The sequence below is a fragment of the Dipodomys merriami genome, unplaced genomic scaffold (genome assembly GCF_024711535.1).
Source record: "Dipodomys merriami isolate MVZ:Mamm:240054 unplaced genomic scaffold, mDipMer1.0.p SCAF_22, whole genome shotgun sequence".
Taxonomy (NCBI): Eukaryota; Metazoa; Chordata; class Mammalia; order Rodentia; family Heteromyidae; genus Dipodomys; species Dipodomys merriami.
Window position 1 is genome coordinate 13,862,264 of NW_027203604.1, and position 24,860 is coordinate 13,887,123.

Sequence of the window (24,860 nt, forward strand, 5' to 3'; positions counted from 1 at the left end):
AGGAAGGCGGCCTCTCTCTCCTCCGTGGCCCCGGGGAGCTGCGGCGGCATCGCTGGGCGCGGCCGAGGGGGAGGAGAAAGCGGCCGAGCGAGCGCGCAGCTGGGCCCAGCCGTGCCTCGCGGGGCTGCGACTCCGCCAATCTGCGGGCGCTGACGCGGGGGGCGGCTCCGGGCCGCTCGGATATCAGCCGGCCGGGCGCGGGGCGCCGGGAGCTTGGTCGAAGCGGGCGGGCTGCGCTCCCTGGGACCGAGCAGCTGCACCTGCCCGGCCCTGCCGCCATCCTGTGCAACTCTCCCGCCCCTTCCTCGAGGCCTGGGTCTCCGGGACCGCGCGGCCTGAGCAGAACCCAGCCGTGCGCTAAGCACCCGCGCGCTCTGGCGCGCTGCGCCTACCGTGGCCCAGCGGGAGAGCCGTGCAGTGGAACGGAGCCCCGGGTCCCAGGCCGGGCTGGGCAGCTGCATCGCGGCCCTGAGGGTCAGATGAATACCGGCTGCACCCCTTGCCACCCGCCGCTGGGCGCTCCCGAGAGACCAAAAGGGACCAGCCCCGAGATGGCCCGGAGAACCGGTGCATTGGCGGCGGGTCCTGTCTCTCCACGTCGTCCTTGCCCGGGAACAATCCGGGAGCTGGTAGCTTAGCTGCGCTGGCTTCGGATGGACCTTGACCTGCGAGGCGGCGCCGCATTTGTGCCGAGCTCCAGCTGAGGGACGAAGGCGGAGCGCAACTCTCGGTGGCGGGGAGAGGGGGCTTCTCCGAGTCCCGGACCCCCGCTTTCCCAAAGCGCGGCCGGCCATGAAGATGATCCTGGTGCGCAGGTTCCGCGTGCTCATCCTGATGGTTTTCCTGCTGGCCTGCGCCCTGCACATCGTGCTGGACCTGCTGCCCAAGCTAGAGAGGCGCGCCGCGCGGCCCTCCGGGGAGTCCGGCTGCTCCTGCGCGCAGCCCGGGGCCGAGGCAGCGGCACCCGGCTGGGCCCAAGCACGGGGAAGCCGGGCTGGGGAGCCTCCGGCTGCCGCCTCGGCCGCCGGCGATGCAGGCTGGCCGAACAAGCACACGCTACGCATCCTACAGGACTTCAGCTCCGACCCGGCCTCCAATCTCACGTCCCACTCGTTGGAGAAGCTGCCACCCGCAGCCGAGCCGCCCGAGCGCGCCCCACGGGGCAGGCAGGAGCCTGGAGCCCCGCGACCCCGCGACCCCGCGCACCGGCCGCTGCTTCGAGACCCGGGGATCCGGAGGCCCGCGCCGCCCCTTTCCCCCAGCGGGGAAGGCTCGCTCTTGGCCAGGCTGTTTGAGCATCCGCTCTACCTGGGGGCTGTCCCACCCCTGACGGAGGACGACGTCCTGTTTAATGTGAACAGCGACCTCAGGTTCAACCCCAAGGCGGCAGAGAACCCCGACTGGTGAGCCAGGGCTTGTGGAGGAGGGCAGGGATGGAGTAGAGCCTCTAGAAGACTCAGGCACACCCTTCCATAATAAAGGTGCTCCCCCAGAACCTGCTCCGCATCCTGGGCATTGGCATTGTGTACGAGTGTTTGGGGACCCCCTTGGAAAGGGCTCTCCTTAAAGATACCCGGTGGGCGGGGCAGATGCACCTCTACTCTTTGTCTACTGTGCTGATGATGGTGACTTCTTGTTGGAGAAGGGCTGCTGATTTGAGCCCTGGTGTGGGAGGCAGGCTGGACCCCTCAGGATCCTCAGAGCTCCTCATTTTTAAAAGAATTTTTGGGTATCAGGACTGGGGCATGAAGTCAGGGCCTTGACAGTGTCCCTTGGCTTTTCCTCTCAAGGCTGGTGCTCTGTCTCTAAAGCCACATCTCTACTTCTAGCTTTTTGGTGGTCAGCTGGAGATAAGAGCCTCATGGACTTTCCTGCCCAGGTTGGTTTCAAACTTCCATTTTCAGATCTCAGCCTCCCAAGTAGTTGAAATTATAGGCATAAGCCACCAACTCCAGGCTGCAGTGCTTCTCTGACAAGGAAGAGCTTGGCTACCCCTGGCCTGGGTAGCCAATAATGAATGCATACATTGGAGAGCCTAGGGCTAGCTAGGGAAAGAGGGAATAGGAGCCATCTTCCCAGGACAGGGACTGGACCATGAGCTTTCAGACTCTGTGAGCTCTTCTGGGTAGCACTTTGAGAAGGCTTGGATGCACCTATTAGTCTTGAGAAGTCATTGAACACAAAATCACACACGTATTTCCAGCAGCCCTGCTTTGATACCCCACCCCCCAAGGCCCTTCATTCTCAGTCACCCAGATTCAAATAAGCAGATGCTTGGGCAGTGAAATATTAACTACCAGCAAGGCCAGAACAAATAACTATCTGCAAAGGTTACCCAGCAGCAGAGAGAAGAGAAGGCCAGGATTCTGAAAACATCCACAAAACCCTTTCTCCTCTGAAATCTGATGGGGGGTAAAGGGGAGATGAAGGCTATGTTTTGGTTCTGCAGTTGTGAGCCATTTGGTAGTCTCTGAGCTTTGCTGACCAGATTTGAGAAAATGCTTAGAAATATAGGTCAGAAGAACGGATGTAGGCCTAGGGAACATCCAGTCCAGTCCAGGTCCAGGGGTCAGGACACAGCCTGGAGGGGGGTTTAGGAGTATCCAGCCTGCCCTACTGTCCATGGTAGGACAGAATTTGAGCAAAAAAGTCCTCACCTACCAGTTGAATCTGTTAAGCAAGTTCCTCTTTCCTCCAGCCCAGCAAGCAGACAGACAGAGAGACTGTCAGACTGTCCCATGACCACAGAAGCCAGGACAGGCCATGTGGCTGACAGGTTCTCCCTTTGAGCCTAGAGGCTAGAGTAAAGGACTGCCTCAGTTCTTGGTTCCTCACTTAAGACTGCTTTCATTAAAATCCAGTGTATCTCTGCAGCTGGTTCTTGGAACAGAAGCAGTGACCTGGAGAGATTGCTGGCAAACTGTAGGATGTCTGTGACTTCAGGCTATCTGATTCAGAGATCCTCCTGACCTCTGCTCCAGGGAAGGGCTGACATCACCCCCCCACACACACCCCACCTGACAGGCACTTTTGGTAACCCCAGGAAGACTCGACGCAGATAGCGCTGACGGCTTGCTGTCGTCTAGGCTTGCTGTCTGGTGGTGTCTCTTAAGGATGAATAGGAATTACAGGCCTTCAGGTCTATGATTAGGGGGTAGAAGCATAGGCCTGGGGGAAAGTGCCAACTCTGCAGGCCCCCTCTTTGAGCAGAACCCTTTCACAAACCTGCACTTTGAACCCCAGCTCCCAACCCTTGGCATCCATATCAGCTCCTTGGAGTTTTGTTTTGTTTTGTTTTTTTTCCATTTGAGTCTGACCTATCTCCCTCTCTTCTAGGCCACACGAAGGCGCCCAAGGTGCAGAATTTCTACCTACCGGGGAGGGGGCAGTGGATTTCTACCCCAACTGGCTCAAATTCCACATCGGCATTAACCGATATGAGCTATACTCCAGACACAACCCAGCCATCGAGGCCCTACTGCAGGACCTCGGCTCCCAGAAGATCACCAGTGTGGGTAGGTGACGTGTGTGCCCGGGACACACATGGGACTGACTGCCTGGGATGTGGGAGGGTCGCACAGGGCTGGCTTCCTGGACAGATCTGGGTGGTCCTGCTGTCTCACTATCAAGCCACACTTCAGGGAAGTATCTTAGAGGTCTGATAGGAGGCAGGGTCTCCCTGGACAGGGAGCCATTCAACCCAGTCTCCAGGGTGTAGCAATTCAAAGGCGACATCTCTAAGGGCTTTGCAATCTGATTGGTCCCCCCCCAAACAGGGAGGGGAATAAAAATAACAGCATCCAGTTTTTGATTTCAGGAAAATGTGTCAGGGGCGGTTTCCCAGCACAAAGCTGGGTCTCAGCTGGGCTTTGGGCGATTGTTTGTTTGTTCTGGTCCTGTGAGTCACCCATGGCTGGAGAGGCTTGTTGTGGAGAGCCGGCTAAGGGCTGGGGCTCTACACTCGCACACAGGACAAGCCTCCATCCATGCCTGGACAGGGCCCCAAGCCTGTCTTCCTTCAGGTGTCTGCATCCAGGTTCTGCACAGAAGGTCCCTCCTGTCACAGACTTCGGTCCAGTTGCTGATACAGAGTGCTTAGAAGTGGCCTGAAGGCCAGCAAGTATCTCTTTCAAGGCGTTTGTGGTTCAGCTGAGCTATTTACAGGAGGTCACTAGGCTGAGGAAGTTAAGACCGGCAGCTCCCTGCCCACCCCCACCCCCCATCACCTTTGGCTCCATCAGCTCAATATGGGCTGAAAGTTGTCTTCCTCTCACCATGGCAGGAGGAATCTCGATGCTGCCAACCCCAGGTTCTGTCCTGCCCCTGGAGGGAAGATCAGAAGCTTTGGGCTAAGAGGGAAAAATTCTTGTGGATGTGGGGACTGTATCACAGACAGTCCCAGCAGGATAGCCCTCATACTGTGTGTGTGCGCGCACACGTGTGTGTATACACGTATGGGTGCATGCATGCATGCTAGTATTGGGGATTGAACTCGGAGCCTGACTTCACAGCAGGTTCTTTAGCTTTTTTACTCGTGGATGGCACTCTACCACTTGAGCCATAGCTCTACTTTCAGAGTGTTTTTTGCTAGTTAGTTGGAGATAGGAGTGTCACAGACTTTCCTGCCCAGGCTGGCTTTGAACTGTGATCCTCAGATCTCAGCCTCCTGAGTAGCTAGGATGACAGGCGTGAGCCACAAGTGTCAGCTCCCCTTTCACTCTCAACTGTGTAGATGTGGCTCCCAAAGTAATATCTTACCAAGGACGTGCGACTTAGTGATTTTTTTTCCAGCAGATTTTGACGGGCACTTTCTGCGTCGCAGGCACTTTGAGAAAGAGGTGGGTGGCCTCAGATGTGTACAGAGGCAGGCTAGAGTGGGAAAAAGCTGCGTGATCCCCAAGGTCAGTTGGCTCCTGGTGAGCCCTGCAGCCCTTGGCACCCACTGGGTGAGAGGTGTGGGGATCTGTCTCAGGAGATCAGAAAGCAGGAAGAGGCCAGGGACCTCCAGGACTTCACTGGCCCACCTGAGGGGTCCTCTTGCCCCTCTTGACAGGCCTGGATTTGGGGCCTCCATTGGACCTGACGCTCTGGGGAGGGTAGTGGGTACTTGACAGCGCAGCACAATGGACAGCGCTCCTTATCTATTGCTGTAAAACCCCAACTCTGTCTGAGCCTCCATCTCTGTACCCATCTCTGCCTGAGTAGATGTCATGCTCATCCCTTGACTGTCGTGGTCCCCTGGTTCTAACCCCTCCACTCCTGGGTAGGGGCCCATCCCCACACAGGCGGGGTTCCTTCCTTATGCAGATTCCTAGTAGGTGTTGGAAAGTGGATTTTTAGACAGGCTGTCCATCCCCCCCCAGGAAGGACATAGAGAGTTGGAAGCCATGCCAGCTCTACCCAGCTGCTGGCCAAGGTGACTTCAGGCAAACCAGTGCCGTCCCCTAGATCTCTGGCAGTAATCTGCAGAAGGAACAATGATAATCTAATCTCTACCTGTTCCCCACCAGTAACCCAGTCCCATACAACAGCAAATCTTGGTCCAACCTAGATGTCTCCGGGTGCCTGTTACTGGCTCTGGCCCCCCTCGCTAGGGCAATGCATGTGCACAGGGTGAACTCCCAAATACTGCCGGGTATGAAGAGATGCCCCCATGACCCCTGCCAAAGGGAGCCCCCAGATCCTTCATTGAATAAATACACCTGAGGGGTGAGGGCAGAACCTGCCAGGTAGTCTCCACGTGGCACCTGCATTTCAGGGCAGGCTGAGCCCCCTAATCCGGGGAGCCAGGCCTCAGCAGGTGTCTCAGTCTTCCCAGGGCTTTGCTTCACCCTGCTGCTCTGGGGCCTGGTGACCCCAGAATGGAGCTTACATTCGTGGAAACCCTTCCTACCTAAGGAAGCAAGAGAGAGACCCCCATAGGCATAGCAGACCACAGCAGCAGTGCCAGGTACCCAGACCCAGCCGTCCTGCTCTGCAGGGCTGGCCCCCAGCCACACCGGTGTCTTCAGAGAATGCACTCTATCTTGGAGGTGGCTGCGTGCCAGTGTCCCCCTTCCTAGCTGCCTGGGCTGACTGACTCAGCCTCAGGAAACCGGACAGTAGATCTGTGGGTTTGAAGACCCAGGCATGGATGCATAAAAAGCAACTGCCTCTGGTCTGTCACTGATGGCTTATGCCTATAATCCTGGCAATTTGGGAGGCTGAGATCTGAGGATCACGGTACAAAGCCAGCCCAGGCAGGGAATTCCATGAGATTCTCATCTCCAGTAAACTGTCGTAAAGCCAGAAGTGGAGCTGTGGCTCAAGTGGTAGAGTGCCAACCTTGAGTGAAAAAGCTAAGGGACAGCACCCAGGCTATGAGCTCAAGCCCTGGTACTAGCAACACACACACACACACCTGACCGTGGTAGGGTCTTCATCCATACTCAGCTGGAGTATTGGGGCACCACACCAGCACCTCTCTTGACAAAGTCTGCCTACTGCCCAAATCCAGCACAGGGTGAAACCTTTGAAGGCCAACCATGCCTTTCAACTGAATAAACTGAGGTCCCAGAAGAGAGGAGATTTGCCCCTAGGGTACCACTTCTTTGCTTCTGGCCCACGGATGAAGACTTTAATCTTCAAGTTATTCATCTCAATATTAAACCTGAGCCTGGAAATGTAGTAATGTAACCCAAGAGATTCTGAGCCACCGCCTCCTCCTCCTCTTCCTCCTTCTTCCTCTCCCTTCACTCTCTCTCTCTTTCGTTCCATTAAATCTCCCCTGTTCAGAACCACTTGATCCAATTCATGAGGCTCTGTGTGGCCTACAGCACAGCTGGCTTCTGTAACAGAGATTTATTTATAGCCAGGCTGCAGCCTGCCTGGTAACCGGCCTCTGCCGCCTTTAAAGAGGCTCCACATTCTCTCCACCTCTGCCCAGCTTGAAGTCAGGCCTGACAGTGGCTTCCGCTAGAGCCGGTGAGAATTCCACCACTATCATATACAATTAAGGATGTGAACGAATAAATGATACAATTAGGGGCTCGGCACTGTGGAATTTACTTTGAACCAGAAGAAAAAGAAATCTCACTGTGGTGGGCCGGGAGAGATAGATGGTACAGCTTCTGGCCAGAGGGTCAGAATTCAGAATTGTTTCCTTCAGGTCAGGAGGAAAGCCTGTCTGAGAGAATGTCGAACAAAGGGAGCTGAGGGGGGTAGGGGTGGGAAAGGGGGGCTCCACCAGACAAAAGAATGAACCAGGCTGGAATCTAGGATACTTAGCCAGGAACCTTCCAAGGAATAAAGAGTCCTGGGCTAGGGGCAGCCCAGGGAGGTGGTGCCAGGGGGTGGGGCGTGGTGCCCCATCTTATTACTTGGAGCAGACAGTGGGATACCAGCTGGAACAGGCCCCTCCCGCCCTCTCTCCCTCTTACCTGGACGGCCCCTCATAGGCCCAGGCAGAGAGGAAGACCTGAAAAGACCAAAATGCTGGACCACCCCAAAGGGCCCGCCCAAGTCTGGAGATCCTCCCTCCAGGACCCCCAGCCCACGCTGGCTGCAGGGAGTCAGGACAAGGCAGTTGGTGGCTCAGCCCCTGCCATCAGATGGGAGATCAGGCACAGATGTTTCAAGGCAGCTGTGATTTGGGACACTCAGAATGCACCTCCAGGAAAGGGCTGATGGTTCTGTTCTCGCTGCAGGGGTGACACCGCTCTACCAGAGCCGAGCTGTGAGGGGAGCATCTGGTGACTGCAGCTCTCAAAATAAAAGTGAGCTGCCTGGTAGACCAGGACATAAATAACCCCAGGAGGGAGGCAGGTGGGGCCGAAGCTGCTTCTGTCCCTCCACCCACAGGGCTGGAGGCCCTCACAGCAGGTTGGGGGTGGAAGACCCCCTCCTCATTTATCTGGAGCAAACAGTGGCTACCACCCAGATTCTCACATCAGTGCAGGTGCTACAGTTCCAGGCTCCAGGGGGCCAGCCCCCTGGGTGTGGGCCACTGACAGATGGACACACCCCATGCCCTATTCTATGAGCTGCAGGTCAGGGACTATGTGTGTGTCTGAGTCACCTGGCCAAATTCCAGCCCAGGGGACTGGTTGAGTGGGTGGACAAGAACCTGGTGTGACATTCTCCAAATGTGATTCCCTCCCCAAGGGAAAATTTCCACTCCAGCACAAACATCTGTTCCTATTAATCTCCCTGAACAATCTTCACTCCGACCCTTAAAAAACAAAAAAACAACAGAGGCTGAGTGTGGTAGCACACACCTATAATCCCAGCTACTCAGGAGACAAGGGTAGGAGGATTGTGGGATTGTGGACCTATGCCAGCCCAAGGTAAAAAAACAAAAACCACACATACACAAGATCCGATCTGAAAAATAAAAGTAAAAAAAGAGCTGGGGACATAGTTCCAAAACATGAAACTACTAGTTCAAATCTAAGTACTACCAAAATAATTTCCCAAAGACTATCTCTACACTCATAGGCAAGACAGTACTGTACAAGGCCCACTGGTGTGTGTGTGTGTGTGTGTGTGTGTGTGTGTGTGTGTGTGTGTGTGTGTGTGTGTGTGTGTGTGTGTGTGTGTGTGTGTGTGTGTGGTGTTGGTACTAGGACTTGAACTCAGGACCTGGTGCTGTCCCTTAGGTTTTCACTTAAGGCTAGCTCTCTACCACTTGGCCCACTGTGTGTGTGTGTGTGTGTGTGTGTGTGTGTGGTGTTGGTACTAGGACTTGAACTCAGGACCTGTGTGTGTGTGTGTGTGTGTGTGTGTGTGTGTGTGTGTGTGTGTGTGTGTGGTGTTGGTACTAGGACTTGAACTCAGGACCTGGTGCTGTCCCTTAGGTTTTCACTTAAGGCTAGCTCTCTACCACTTGGCCCACTGGGTGTGTGTGTGTGTGTGTGTGTGTGTGTGTGTGTGTGTGTGTGTGTGTGTGTGTGTGTGTGTGTGTGTGTGGTGTTGGTACTAGGACTTGAACTCAGGACCTGGTGCTGTCCCTTAGGTTTTCACTTAAGGCTAGCTCTCTACCACTTGGGCCACAGCTCCACTGCCAGCTTTTTTCTAGTAAATTGAGAATAAGAGTCTCTCTCAGATTTTAACCTCCTGAGTAGCTAGGATTACAGGCTTGAGCCACCAGTGGCTGGCTAGCCCACAGTCTTAAAAAAGTGAATTGGTTTGCATGAAATGCCTGTCCTATTCCGTGGCCTCCTCATCCTCCCTCCCCATGGCTGGGCAAGAACCCTAGCCCTGCCCACATCACTCTCCTTCAAATGCTCATCTCTCCTCCCACATGTGCTTTGCTTTCTAAGAGTCCTGGTAGGTTGCCAGAGCATTCTAGAAGCCTCCCAAGGCTCTTTATGATATATGAAATAGTCCCTCACTTTGTGCTATGTTTTGGGGGACAAGGATGGGCAAAGCCCAGGGGATTATGAGGTAAAGATGGCAGTGGGGTTATGAGATAAAAAGATCGCTCTATTGTTAAAAAGTATGGCAATGGTAAACTTCAAAATACAGTCAGTGTGGGGCTGGGAAGGTGGCTCAGTGGTAGAGCGCTTGCCTTGCGTGCATGAGGCCCTGGGTTCCATTCCTCAGCACCACATAAGCAGAAAAAGCCAGAAGTGGTGCTGTGGCTCAAGTGGTAGGGTGCTATCCTTGAGCTGAAGAGCTGAGGGACAGCACGCAGGCCCAGAGTTCAGACCCCACGACCGGCAAAGAAAAACAAAAACAAACAAACAAACAAAAAAAACAAAAACAGTCAGTGTTAGTTAATAGCCTGTATTAGGCCATGTCTGGGTGGTTCTGGAGACAGGGGGGTTGGTAAGTGGGAGGGGACCTCACTGTGGAGACCCAGCGGGGTCTGGTTTGGATGATGGTATGATGCTTTGGGGGATGGCCACAGATGGACGTGGTTTAGAAGGTGGGAGGTACAGTCACCCAAGATGTGTTTGAGGTACAGCACTTCCATGAGGCTGTTGTAACATCGTTTGTTGGTTTTGTGACTGTACTGGGATTTGAACTCAGGGCCTTGTGCTTTGGCTTGGCTTTTTCCACACAGAGTTGGGATTCTACTACTTGAGCCACTTCTAGCTTTTTTTTTTTTTTTCTGGTCAATTGAAGATAAGAGTCTCTCAGAGTTGTCTTCCTGGGCCTCACATCTCAGCATCTAAAATAGCTAGGATTATAGACAGGAGCAGCTGGTGCCCAGCTATGCCTGGTAATACCTGATCAGTTGTTTGCCCCATGGGGAGGGTCAGAGAAACAGTGAGAATCTACTTAAAACAAGTATGATTGAACTGCCAGGCTCATGTTGGCTCATGACTGTAATCCTGATATTCAGGAGGCAGAGATGAGGAGTATTACGATAGAAGGCCAGACTGAACCCCGCCCCCCCATCTTAACTAATAAGCTGGGCTTGGTGATGCTTTCTATAATTCTGCAGGAGGCATCGTAGGAGGATTGCAAGCTGAGGTTGGCCCCTGGCACCCTCTACCTCCCCTCCCCCCCCAAAAAAGGAAAGAAAAGCATACAACACTATCTGAAAAAATTAAGTGTAAAAGCCTATCTAGGAAACACAAGGCCCAGTACCACCCATAAAAAAATTACAGGATTTGAATAATATTTTGTTATTTTAGAATCAGAATTAATAGTCATTAATGTGATGATCCCAAGACCCACACAAGAAGGAATAGTTAAACCCAAGAGACATTCCCCTCCCCACAAACAGGACCATCCAATAGAGTTGAACAGACTCAATCATTGTTGAACCATCTTACCTTTAAGTGTACTAAGTGTTCATTGCAGAAATCTAGAAAATTCCAATAAAGGAAAGTAGAGAATGAAAGTCATCTTCAGGTTTTCTCCAGAGAAGTAAGTGAGGGCTCTGGGTGCCTGTCTGTGCATCCCAGTTTGAAAAAGTGTGTGCTTTGCATTCCTACTTTTTCAGAAGACATGGCTCCTGAAGTAGAAACGTTTCCTAAAGCTGTTTCTTAATGCTCGAATCACGGTCTCCAAAGGCCCCCACTCCCTTTTTTCTTTTTTGGTGCTGGTCCTGGGGCTTGAACTCAGGACCTGGGTGCTGTCCCTTAGCTTTTCCTCTCAAGGCTAACTCTACCACTTGAGCCACTGCTTCACTTCTGGCTTCTTAGTGGTTTACTGGTATAAGAGTCTTACAGACTTTCCTGTCCAGGCTGGCTTTGACCCGCTCTCCTCAGATCTCAGCCTCCTGAGTAGCTGGGATTACACAGGTGTGAGCCACCAGGTCCCTGGCTCTAAAAGCCCTTGGTTGATCTGTGGGGAAGGTGAAAGGCAGCCCCACCTCCCCTCGTGTGGTGCTCCCCACCAGCCCCTGGCCACGCACCTCCAGCACCGGGCCTCTGTCTCATCCTGTGTTGTAGGAATCTGCAAGTTCCATTAGCAAGACATTGCAGAACGCCAGGGAGCAGTCTAAGGTGCTGGCACCCCAGAAACTCCTCTACCCTTCCTTTGATTCTGACTACGAGGCCAAGCAAGCATCCTGAGTCCCATTTACAAAAGGGGAAACTGAGGCAGGAAAGGTGAAGACTTCCCCTCTCCCCCCTCTAGAGTGCTGGCTTTAGGAAACTGGTCAGACTAGAGGGGACCCTTCCTTACACCCCTCTTCCTTCGTATCTACAAATTAACCCCTCCAGGTCCTCCATCTTCCCCCATCCCCTCAGGCTATGGCCTCCCCTTTTGCACACCCTTCAGGCCCCTCTGCCACCCAGACAGGAACAACATACACATTCCCTTTCCTTGCCCCCTAATATCTTAAGCCTTCTTTGGGGGGGATCCTAGCAACCCCCAGACCACTCTACCATCTCCTGGTCCAGCCCTCGTTCTCCACACTCAACACTGTCCCCCCCCCCCCCGCCATGGGACCTGCACTCCAAGCTTATCCTAAATATGGGATGGCCTTAGCACCTCAGGCCTACCTGCACACCTGGCAGTCATCACCCCAAGGCCTCAGTGCATCTCATTTCGTCTCCTAGCTACTGTTCCCTTGGCAACCAGCATCTCCAGCTGTCACTCAAGGGTGGTCCCAGTCCCTCCATCCTCCACAGCCCACAGCATTCTGCCAGGTGTTCCCTGGCATCTGCCATGTCCACCTCATCCTAGCTGCCATCACTGGGTGCTCCTGCACCTGCCCAGTGCCCCCCACTTCTGGCTTTCAACTTCAGTGCTCAGCCATCTAGGTTGGTACTTGGGGACCCAGCTGTGTTCATCTATGCACAGCCTTCACTCCATGCCGGTGTGCCTGGCCCAGCTGGCTTGGGCCTGCCCCCTCCAAATCCCTGCACCTTGCTGTGTCCCTGCTGGGGTGGGCAACCCTCCAATGGTTCCTTCTCCATTGGCAGAAAGGAAGATCCAAGTCAGCGCTGATGGCTGCACCGAGAAGTAATCCTAGTATTCAAGAGGCTGAGATCCAGAGGATCACAGTTTAAAGATAGCCCGGGCAGAAAACTTTGAGACTCTATCTCAAAAAGAATAACTCAAAAGAACTGGGCTGGAGGCGTGACTGGAGAGGTAGAGTGCCAGCCCAGCAATTAAGTCCAGCAAGTATGAGGCCCTGAGTTCACACGCTAATGCCACAAAGAAAAGAAACAGTCAAAAAAAAAAAAAAAAAAGAGAGAGATGTCCTTTTAGGAAGCTCTTCAGCCTTCTTAGCTGGCAAGAGGCTGGAGTCATATGCTTTCTGGAAGCTTCCATCATTGATCATATCCTGACAAGATGTGCTTAGGCCTAAGATCTTTCTGGAACTCTGTTCAGTTTCCTCCTGTGAACCCCAGAACCAGCTCTGGGGAGATCTCTGTCTTGCTAGGCACCCAGCCCACCCTCTGGGTCTTCCTTCCGCTGTTTCCTGGGTCAGGTCCCGGCCCCTTGTGGGCACCAGGTGTGGGGGGAGGGGTGAGCACATGTGTACACATGTGCACGCACGCGTGTGTGCGCCTGCCTCTTCCACCTTTCTCCGTGGGTTCACCCTGCCATTCTAACTGCTGTGACAACAGGATGGGGACCAACGCGGCGGGGGGGCATTGCTAAGAGTCCCCTCCCCCAAAGAAAAATCTCTCTCTCTCTTGCAGCCATGAAGTCAGGGGGCACACAGCTGAAGCTAATTATGACGTTCCAGAATTACGGGCAAGCGCTATTCAAGCCCATGAAGTAAGTGTGGGCAGTGCTGGGTGTGGGGTGAATGGGGGTCCAGGTACAGGATGGAGGCCCTGACAGGGAAGGCGGTGTCTCCTCCCATGAGAGGTGATTTGTGGGTGGCAAGTGGCTGGCCTGATACCGTTCCCCGCCTTAATGCTGTGTTTACCCCCCCCCACCCTGGGGGGAGTCCAGGTGTGGAACCTGACGGTCCATGAAGTTAAGCCAGGGGGCTACCGGGCTGAGTGGGGTCTGCGGCCCGCTGCAGGGTGTGGGTGAAAGGGTTCCATACAGGAGGGGCCTGCAGTCAGTTCGTTGGATCACATTTGTCTGTATGGTTTTCAGCGTCCAAGAATGAAAGGAACTGGGATTGAATTAAGCTGGGTGCCGTATTAGCTGTTCGCTATAGCAGGGCAGGTGTGTGTGGGGGGCACCTGTGTGGGTCTGTCCTCCGAGCCTGGGCTCTGTCTGTCCTGTGTGGAGAGTCAAGGTGAAGGTGCATTGCTAGATGCCACCAGAGGGGGCGCAGCCTGGGTGGGGGCCCTCTGGGGATGTCTCAGAGGGCGGAGTGGAGCTGGTCCAGGAGCATCTGTGAAGGATCCTAGCCCCTCACAGAGACCCTCCTAAGGGCCCTGGCTCTCTGGATGTTGCTTGAGGCCATGGAGGGAAGGGTTGGGACTGGACCAGCAGCTGTCTGCCAGGATCTGCAGACAGCTGCCCAAGACTCCAGGCCTCATCTCCACCCTGCTGGGTCCCCCAGGCTTCTTCTGGGGGTGCAGGTCAGACCTGTGTCACCCCGGCAGCCTCCTTAGCCAGCCACAGGGTGCAGTGGGCTCTGTGCTGAGGGTCATTTTAATCCCACAGGCAGGAAGTTGGGATCATGGCCCTGGGCAAGACAAGAAGTCCAGTGAACCCACAGCGCCCGTCCCCCCGCCCCCCACTCCCCACCCCATCCCTTTGTGGTGACATGCAGGGCTGAGCTCAGAGCTCAGGTGACCTACCTCTGGTGACGCCAGGTGCCCGGCTCCCTTGGGTGGTGGGGTCGAGACCTTCCCCTCTCCCAGCTTTTCTGGGGCCAGGCCTGAGAGGAGCCCCTGGGCACAAGTGGAGTGTTTAGGATTCCAGGGAGGACTGATCAGGAGGTGGAGGACAGTTCAGGATGTAGGTATGGAAACAGGGCTGAGATTCTGCAGCAGGTGGGGAACTAAGGCCCAGGAAGGCAAAGGATATGTTGACAGAAGTGAGAGGTAGAGCAGCAGCAAGGCGTGCTGAGGCCAGCCTGGGCTCTCGCTCCTGGGAGGGAGGGGTGTGGCAAGGGGCGTGGCCCAAGCAGTAGAGAATGTGCCTAGTAATAGCCAGGCTCTGGATTCCAATGGAGGCCCCAGCTGACTAGGTATGGCCCACCGCCCTCACCCCGCCCCCTCCTTTAGCTGTGACTTCTTGCTCTTTCTACCCGGTTGGGTCCAGGCATTTCTGGGTACCTGGGACTCCCCTCTGCCAACCCAGACCCCTGTCTGTCATGGATTAGAGTCTACCAACTGATGGTCCTGGTCATCTCAGCCTGGCTCAAGGTCTGGGTTACTGCCCACAGATTCTTACTCCCAGGTGGCTGTGGTTTGAATTATAAACGGCTGCGGTTCATGACCATTTACATTAAGAAATTAAAAATCTATAATTAACAGTTCTCTTGAAGAAGGGACTTTCTCCAGTGGGCTCATACTAAATTCTCAGTACAGCATCATCAATTAATTAGATGGACATAGGATTTTACCCCTGGGGTCTCAGTGGGTGTGAATGGAAAAGAGGGATTCAGAGGGGCAGCGTCTTGGTGGGGGACGCAAAATGTGATGGACAAGACACAGGGAGACCATCTGAGATGTTAGTGGTCACTTGTTTTAGCAGAAATCAAAACACACCCAACTTTGCCGGGCATGGTCATGCATATCTGTAGTCTCAGCATTTGGGAGAATTTCCAGACCTGCCAGTGCAAAGGCAATGGAGTTGTGTATGCATCAGGCCACAGACAGCTTTTCATTATTCCAGAAAGAAAAATCTCTTAAAAATTTGCCCCCATGCCCCAGCACCCAACAATCATTCTTCTCCTTTCATCTCCGTATAGAATTGCTCCAGAGAGTGCTACATGGCTGGCTGGTTTCCTTCCGTGTGGTACTTTGATGGTTCATCGGTACTGTAGCAGGTGCTGGAGCTTTGCTCCTTTTCACTGCTGAGTAGTATTCCATTGTTTATGTGAACCCTGCCTGTCTTCTCCATACATGCATCCACCCATGGACATTTGGGTGGCTATCACCATTTTTCAGTTAGGAATGGCGCCACTTTGAACGTTGCATGTGTTTTGAATTCTTGGAGAGTCTGTCTCATGATGACAGCTGAGTTTACCTATGTGTAGCTGGTTTCCACAGCAGCTCTTGCTTTACTTTCTTACCTGGCTAGCACTGTATATCACTTGAGACATGCCTTGGGTACAGCTTTTTGCTGGTTAATTGTCAACAGTGTCTCTCAGACTTCTTAGCTGGTGCTCTACCACTTGAGCCAAACCTCCAGTCTGGCATTTAGCTGGTTATTTTAGACATAGAGTCCTCAGCAGATTGATTGGATTACAGGCATGGGACACTAGTGCCCAGCTTCTTCCTTTCAATTAGGCTATGTGTCCTTTCATCATTAAGCAGTAAGAGTCCTTTACATATCCTGAAAATGGGACCGTCATCATTGGTGCCGTGTGAAGCACAGGATGTTTCATTTATTTATTTGTTGTGATTGTTGGTGCTTTTGTTGCAGTATGTAATGTTGCTTGTTTTGTGGTGATTCTGGGGCTTGAACTCAGGGCCTGGGCATTGTCCCTGAGCTGTTTAGCTCAAGGCTAGTGCTCTACCACTTAAGCCACAGCTCCAATTCTGTTTTGTTTTATTTTGGGTAGTTAACTGGAGATAAGAGTTTTGCACAGACTTTCCTGCCCAGACTTGCTTTGAACCAAGATTCTCAGATCTTGGCCTCCTGAGTAGCTGGGATTAGGAGCATGAGCCACCAGTGCTAGGCTGCAAGTTTTAACATAGAAAATACTGTACACGTTAGGGAAGTTCTGTAGTGGTTTAGCCACACCTAGGCTATCTGCCACGCAGCTGGCTCTCTGGACAGACTTCCCCATGGGACTCAGTTTCCCTGTGTGTCAACAGGCCTTGTAAGATGTCTCAAGACCCTTTTGGGGCTAAGTAACCCTTGTCAGATGGGCCTGGGAAGAGCTGGGTGGGGTTGGAAGATGCGTCACCAGCACAAATTCCAACCTGCATCTTTGAAAAGAACCTTCCAGGCGTGTCCGTGGCTGCCCAGGATGCAGCCGTGACCACTGCCTGGCAGATACTCATTTAGTCAACTCTACAGACACCCACGGAGCCCCTGGGCCAGGCCTGGTGCCAAGCACTGGGAATACAGACATGACTCAGACCTGTCTGACCCTGGAATTCAGGCCCACTCCAGCTGCTCCCGAAACAGCCCTGATGCGGGGGAAGGGAAAGGGATGCCATGGAGAGAAAGCCCGCTCAGGTACAGGGGTGGGCAGGCAAGCCAGATGCACTGCTTCCCAGGAGGGCTGGACGGGGAACAAGGACAGCCCAGGGTGGGAATGCCCGCTTCCAGGTCACAGGGCCAGTCAGTGCAAAGGCCATGAGGTCGGTGTGGTACCTTCCAGGATTGTGCAGTTTCTGTGGGCTGTGCTGATGAGTGGCTGCTCTGTGCTAGTGACAGTCCTCAGAGACTGGTGGCTGTAGGCAGTCGGGTGGCTGTAGGTCATGACAGTTCTCTAGCACATTCTTCATGGAGGAAAGCGTTGACTTCAGGAAGGTCAAAGGTAAGCACTGAGTAGGCAACAAGCCATGCTGGGTATCTCCAGTTCCTAGCTTGGTTTCTTGGATCTGTGAGCACCACCATGCATTGTCTCTGGAAGTCACAGCCCATGAGTTGCATGGTCTTGCCTGTGTCACCCACTTCTCTCTCCTTCTATAAAGAATACAAATGTCAGAAGAAGAAAAAAAAATATAAACGTGAGCCGGGCGCTGGTGGCTCACACCTGTAATCCTAACTACTCAGGAGGCTGAGATCTGAGGATCACAGTTCAAAGCCAGCCCAGACAGGAAAGTCTCTGAGATGCTTTATCATCAATTAACTACACAAAAAGCTGGAAGTGGAGGTGTGGTTCAAGTGGTAGAGCACTAACCTTGAGTGAAAAAGCTCAGAGACAGTGCCCAGGCCCTAAGTTCAATCAAGCCCCAGGACCAGAACACACACACACACACACACACACACACACACACACACACACACACACACACACACACACACACACACACACACACACACACACACACACACACACACACACACACACACACACACACACACACACACAGGTCCTGAGCTCAAATCCCGGTAGGGACACATATACACACAAAGAGAAAAAGAAAAGAAAGAAAGAGAACGAAGGAAAGAAAGAAAGAAAGAAAGAAAGAAAGAAAGAAAGAAAGAAAGAAAGAAAGAAAGAAAGAAAGAAAGAAAGAGAAAGGGAGGGGAGGAGGGAGAAGGAGAGAAGGAAGGAGGCAGGCAGGAAAGGGAGGGAGGGACAGAAAAAGGAACAGAAGGAAGGAAGAGGAAAGGAAGGAGGGAGAGAGGGAGAGAAGAAAAGAAGGAGGGAAGGAAGGAAGAAAGGAAGGACACCCAAGACAGTATCACTCGCTGTGGCTGGGGGGTAAGCCTGCAGGACCTGTGACCAGGCTGTGCAAGGTTGGGCAGGGGGACCTCAGTTCTGGACAACTCTGATAAAGATCTTTGCGTGAGTGAGCCTTGGAGTGAGCAAAAGGCCCTGTGTGTGGCCTTGGGGTGAAGAGGGCACCTCTATATGGTCATGGGATGAGCCAGAAACTTCTGCTCGGTTCTGGGGTAAACAGGAGAGCCCTGTGTGGTCTTGGGGTGAACAGCAACACTCTGTTGGGGGGAGGGGGCTGGGTAGTGTGTCTAGGGGTGCCCCAGCGGGGACCTTCTAGGCACAGGCACCACAGACCACGGGTTCTGAGAAACAGAGGGCGAGGTTTGGAATTTCCAAGGATTTGCTGTTGGGCTCATAAATAATTCATGTTTTCCCTGTGCCATGCCCTCACCAGGCCCTGAAGGCAAACAGATTGCCCAACCCCTAGCTGTGGGTACGGAGCTAGCCCAGGCCTGGGCCTGACCAACAGTGGACAAGGACCCTTTTGTGCCCACACTGGGCTGGGGCCACCTCCCAGCCTGCTCCCCACCCTGCTGCTGGCTGTGAGGGCACCTTCTCCCTGGCGGTGGAGGAGGAGGGGACACCAAACCAGGACCCTTAGTCAGATCCTGGTGCACTGGGCAGAGAGGGTCCCGGACCCCCCCGGCCCTCAGGGTTGCTGGGGGTCTCACACACTTAGAGTCACTGGATGCTGGCTCCCTGCCCTGTGGGAAAGGTGTCCCTTGTGAATCTTGGTGATCAAGCCCTTGTCTCAAGGCCAAATCCATTCTCCCTTGTGTGTCCAGCCCCTATCTGACAATTCCATCCATCCAGCTCACTCCTGAGTCCACACTAAGCAGTGCCTGTATGTGTGTGCACGCACACACACACACACACACACACACACACACACACACACACACCTTTCATGAAGCATGCATCAGTCACAGTTGAAGACAAGCAGTGGACACGTGAACAGACACATGGGGGAAGTCAGAGGGGAAGGAAGCCTTTGCGGGGAGGACGTGGGTGGAGATGGGTTCAGGGACAAGCAAGGTCATTCCTGCAGTGCCCATTGGTTCCTCTTCTGCTACACACAAAATCACTCACTCTAGTCCTGACCTTAGTATTTACGCTGCAGCCTGAGCTACAGCATCAAGCCAGGCAGCAATCAGGAGTCAAAAGAACTTCTATAGCATGGCAATAGGCCTGGCATGATTTGGCTGCTTCTGGGAGAGATCCCTGTTGCTCTGAGCAGGGACAGGTGGTACCTCAGATGAGAAGTCAGGGCTGTGGCAGCCCTTTTGTTTTCTGTGGCATTTCTCTGGCACCCACCAAGAGCCATAGCACATACAAGGTACTAGCCTGAGCAAGTGGGCCAGGAGGTATTGGTGGTAAGGCTGTGTGGGACACAGCACCCAGAACAGCCTCTGGGGCAAGAAGAGGAGCTGTGTGGTTCTTCCTATCTAGGCTTTAGCAGATGAAGAGGAGTTGACCCAGGGAGATACTGAGGGGAGGGCGCAGCATTTTCAGAATTGTACAAGGACATTAGCAGTGGGATCATCCGGATGGCTAGAACGTAGGGATGGAGGGGAAGCCTGGAGGTTGTGCAGAGCCTGGGGGCCATGCTGATGTCTGGTCTAGTGTGCCAGGGCCCATGCTGTGATATAATCTGCTTCCTGCTGAGCTCCGGGCCTAGCTGCCTGGGGACCAGAGCGTTCTCAGGAGAGGCCAAGCCCTGTCCATGGCACTGACCACAAGGCTGGAGGGACTCAGAGTTCAGAGTGGCCTGGCACTGAAGGCTGTCTTAAGAGCCTCAGGCAGATCATTCTAGACCTCCCACCAGGGCCATGAGCCCTGGAGAAATAAGCCAGTTCTTCCATGCTGGTGCAGGAAGTAGAAGGTCAGTAAAGAAAGACCTGAGAGTGGGTACAGGTGCTGGTGGCTCGTGTCTGTAATCCTAGCCCCTCAGGAGGCTGAGATCGGAAGGAGGATCGAGGTCTGAAGCCAGCTTGGGCAGGAAAGCCAGTGATACTTTATCTCTAATGGATTAGCAAAAACCCAGAAGTGGAGGTGTGGCTCAAGTGGTAGAGTGCCAGCTGAAGGAACTGAGTTCAAGTCCCAGCACACACACACACACACACACACACACACACACACACACACACACACACACACACAGAGGCACACAAGAAAAGGGAAAGGGAATTACGACCATTGCACAGCAGCAGCAGCAGGATAAATTAAGCAGTCATACCCAGGAAACAGCCCCAGGGTACGCCTGCTGAGCCCCAGTGCACCGTGGGGAAACTAAGGCTGCATTCAGAGCTGCTGGGGCTGAACAAAAATAACCCAAGCACTCCAGCCTCCCATCCCACCTTCCTGGGAGCATTTATTTCCTGGGGGCTCCTAAAAACGAGACCCCTTTAGTGGAAAATCGAAGTCAACCATTATCCACACCTCCTCCTGTGTTTTTCTCTGATTGTTACAATCACTAGCGAGTCTGCTTGTATGGAGGCCGCACTTCTAACCATCTAGGAGGGGAAAGAAAATATGAACTTGATTCCCCACCCCACCCCCACCCCCAGTTCTGAGAGAGGAAATCAGGGAATCGCATTCGAAAGCATTTAGATCGTCTGCTTGTTTTGCTTCTTTGTTTTGTTTTGTTTTTTAATATCCCTAAAGGATATCTAGCAAATCTTTCAGTTCAGATCTTTCACAGCTCAGAGAGCAGGCAGAAGCACAAAGCTCCTCTCTCTGAATTTAGTTTATTTCTCCTATTGATATTTTTGTAAAGGTTCAGGGCTCCTAGGAGAGAAGATTAAAATGATGGCAGTAACCTTGTATTAAATATATAATCCCAGACTTAGGTGTAATCTCATCTTTTTATTACTTTAAAATAAAATGAGGTACCATAGAGCCAGAGAGAAACAGGCACCCATATTTCTGGGTCATGGGAGAGAACATTTACCTACACTCCATACCTTCTTAGCCATGGCTGAGAATCCCAGATGAGCAGCAGGAAAAATCTTTTTTTGTTTGTTTGTTTTTAAATACAGTAAGTCTGAGCCAGGGCTGGAGTCTTCACACCTATAATCCTAACTACTCAGGAGGATGTGTTGTGGAGGATCACTGTTCAAAGCTAGCCCAGTCAGAAAGGTCCTCAAGATTTTATCTCCGTTTACCTAGCAAAAATCCAGGCAGGGGCCATGACTCAGGTGTTGAGTGCCAGTTGAGCAAACAAGGACATGAGTTGAAGCCCTAGTACAGGCCTAAAAATATATATATAAATACATAAGATTCACACTCTCTAGCCTTTTAAACTTCTTAAAAATTACCTTTATATAGTTGAACAAAGGAGGTGCCATATAACAAAGCAGTTTATGAATACAATGCATCTTGATCAGTGTCACTCCTTAACATTCTCACCCTCCTTGGACCCATCCATCCCTTCCCTTACTTTTCTTATTTTTTTTTTATTTTTTATTTTTTGGCCAGTCCTGGGGCTTGAACTCAGGCTCTGGGCTCTGTCCCTGAGTTTCTTTTGCTCAAGGCTAACACTCTGCCACTTGAGCTGCAGTGCTACTTCTGGCTTTTTCTGTGTATGTGGTACTGAGGAATCAAACCCAGGGCTTCATGCATGCTAGGTGAGCCCTCTACCATTAAGCCACAGTCCCAAACCACTTTTCTTAATTTTATGGTATATACAGTGAATTCTTTTTTTAATTTTTTTTATTGTGAAAATACCGTACAGAGAGGTTACAATTACATGGGCAAGATAATGAGTACATTTCTTATCAAGCATTGTTGCCTCCTCCTTTGTTTCCCCTTCCCATCCCTCCCATCTCCCACCCCCCTCACCCCCGCCAAAGTTGTAAAGTTCGTTTTTCCACATACAGTGAATTCTTTTTTTTTTTTTTTTTTTGGCCGGTTGTAGGGCCTGAACTCTGGGCCTGGGCACTGTCCCTCTGCTCTTCAGTTCAAGGCTAGTGCTCTACAACTTGAGCCATAGTGCTACTTCTGGCTTTTTCTTCCTTCTGTTTATGAGGTACTGAGGAATCGAACCCAGGGCCTCATGCATGCAAGGCAAGCACTCTACCACTGAGCCACCTTCCCAGCCCATACAGTGAATTCTTGACTGCATCCTCCCTCCTTTTCCTCTTTCATTCATCTACCCCTCTGCCCTTGTCCCTACCCTCCCCCCCACACCTGTATGTACCCATTTCCTGGTACTGATTTTGCTGGGCTTTGACCTAGTCTTTCTTAAAGAAATATATACTATTTGATCTCTCTAGAGAGGCTGTTATACTTCAGTTAATTCATTTGTAGCCACTTGCATACCACCTAGTGTGTATACTTACATGTTTATAGGTACATTCTATCTACCAGAAATGAGGGAAACCATGCAACCTTTGTTTCCCTGGGTCTGACTTATATTTTACATAACATAATTTTTTCCAGGTCTTTCCATTTCCTTACAAATTGTACGAATGAGTAAAATTCCATTATGTATATATACTACATTTTCATGATCCATGCATCTATTGAGGACCATCTGAGCTGATTCCATATCTTGGCAATAGTGAATAGTGCTACAATGAACATGGTTGTGCTGGTGGCTTTACTTTGTGGCTTTGTTTGTGGTCTATTGAATAAATACTCAGGAGTGGGATTGCTGGGTCATCGGGTGTTCTATATTTAGTTTTTTGAGGAGCCTAAATCAAAATTTTACCCCATCACAGGTTTTTTATTTTTGTGCCACTTTTGGGGCTTGAACTCAGTCTGGACGCTGTCTCTGAGCTTTTTCACTCAAGGCCAGAGCTCTATCACTTGAGCCACACCTCCACTGCTATTTTTTTTGCTGGTTAATTAGAGACCAGAGTCTCTTAGATTTTCATGCCCAGGCTGGCTTTGACCTTCGATCCTCAGATCTCATGTGTAGCTGGGATTATAAACATCAGCCACTGGTACCCAACTACAATTATTTTTAAGTAGAAGTGAATTCAGACTTTCCTTAATTTTAAATGTTTAACTCACTTTTAAGCTGCTCTCACTAAATTGACCTCTCCTCGCCACTCTGTGTTCAGCTGTGAAAGGCCAAGGCCCAGTTCCCAAAGACCACAAGGAAGGGAAAAGGGGCACATCAATCAGCTTGTAGGATCCCACTGATCAACTGACTGCTTGATTCTGAATTTCTGGCTGCATACGATGCCATACAGAGACCACAAGGAAGCTGAGTCAGGACTGGGTGCCTAGGTCTTGCCTGGGTAACAGATTACCTACCAGTTAGTTGGAAGGCACGTGCCCACCCCTGTGTGGTTCTCCTGAGGCTCCAGAAGTAGGAAAAAATTCTGCTCCCTGGGCACAGCCTTGGCATGGTACCTCCAGCTCCCTGGGCCCCGGAGAAGTAGATTTCCTGCAAAAGCTCAAGGGGTCTCTGCTGACCGTAAAGGCTCAAGTCCCTGACCCCACGGAGGACACCTCCCAGCTGTGCAGAGAACTGGCCCCGGAGCCAGCGTCACAGCTCAGCACGAGGCCAACCAGCTGTTCAACTCTCAGAGGCTGATCCTCCACTCTGGAGGCTCCTGTGGGTAAGAACAACTAGCAGGCTGTCCCCCAACCCTTACATCCCTCTTGCAGACATGTTTTACCTCTCCCCTTCCCACGAGGACTCAAATTTCTGGGGGAGTTTGGGGCAGAAGGTTCTAGATGATGTAAGAATGCTCCAGACACATGGCTGACCTTCCTGACCTTCCTAGGACCCCCTTCTTTCCTCAGTTACAGTTCCCCATGACCTGCTCCCCAAATGAGAGAGGAGTGTAGTGGGGAAGAAGTCTCCATGGCTGATGGGCTGTTGTGATTGTGCCCCAGCTTAAAGACATGAGAACTGAAGGAGGTACCCCCCCCCCCAGGCTCTGAGTAAGAGAAGCCAGTACATGATGGATCCCCTGCGGGGTCTGAACCAGATTTAGCTCCAAGTGTCTCATCTCTGGCACTACAGGACTAGAGACCATGCTGAGCACCTGCCAGGGAGAAGCCCCCTCACCTCCCAGAACATCCACCCTGCCAAAAACCTGATATTAAACAGCTTAATATATCTCGTTAATGACAAGGTGGCTGTTTTCTCCTGCATGAGTGATGGGAAGATTACCCAAGACAGAAAGTCTTAATTTTTGCCTTCAGGGCTTTCATTTGATGAGTCAGGGAACCGCCTAACTCTGGGAGAGGAAAAGCGAAGCTTCTGTTTTCTCTAGGGTTTTGTTTCCTTGAGATTAACCCTGGGGGTGGGGGAACCCCAAAATATAGATCCTAATTCCAGGAACCTGTAAAGCTCACCAGATTTCCAAGCAGGAAAATTTATCTTTGGAGATGTGATTGCATTCAAGATTTCTCTTGGCAGGGCTGGGAAGGTGGCTCAGTGGTCAAGAGTGCTTGCCTTGCATGCATGAGGCCCTGGGTTCGATTCCTCAGCACCACATAAGCAAAAAGAAAAAGCCAGAAGTGGTGCTGTGGCTCAAGTGGTAGAGTGCTAGCCTTGAGCTGAAGAGCTGAGGGACAGCGCCCAGGCCCAGAGTTCAGGCCCCACGACCGGACCCCCTCCCCCCACCAAAAAAAGATTTCTCTTGGCTATGGTTTGAGCTTAGTGCCTGTTACTGGCTCAGCTTGCTTGCTCGCTCATGGCTGGTGTTCTACCACTTGAGCCATACCTATAGCATGGCTTTTTTTTTTGCTAGTTAATTGGAGATAAGAGTCTCATGGACTTTTCTGACCCAGCTAGTTTGAACCTCAAATCCTCCAATCTCAGCTTCCTGAGTAGCAGAGATTACAGGTGTGAGCCATGGGTGTTCAGCTACTTGAGGGATTTTGAGATGGTGGGGGGTCAGGGAAGCACTTGGTTGTCCAGGCTCTAAATGCAACTGTGTGTCCATAGAAGGGGGAACCTGAGGGGGATGCG

General features: G+C 52.2%; 1 protein-coding gene across 1 annotated transcript in view; it reads left to right on the forward strand.

Annotated features, from left to right (window-relative positions):
* Positions 1-786: 786 nt before the first annotated feature.
* The window catches only part of Fam20c (FAM20C golgi associated secretory pathway kinase), a 48,385-nt gene continuing 24,311 nt past the window's right edge, over positions 787-24,860 (forward strand). Inside the window, exons 1-3 of the mRNA XM_070033371.1 lie at positions 787-1,403; positions 3,337-3,515; positions 13,089-13,167. Coding sequence (XP_069889472.1) covers positions 793-1,403; positions 3,337-3,515; positions 13,089-13,167 — 869 coding nt within the window. The 5' untranslated portion in view covers positions 787-792. The remainder of the gene's footprint in view (positions 1,404-3,336; positions 3,516-13,088; positions 13,168-24,860) is intronic.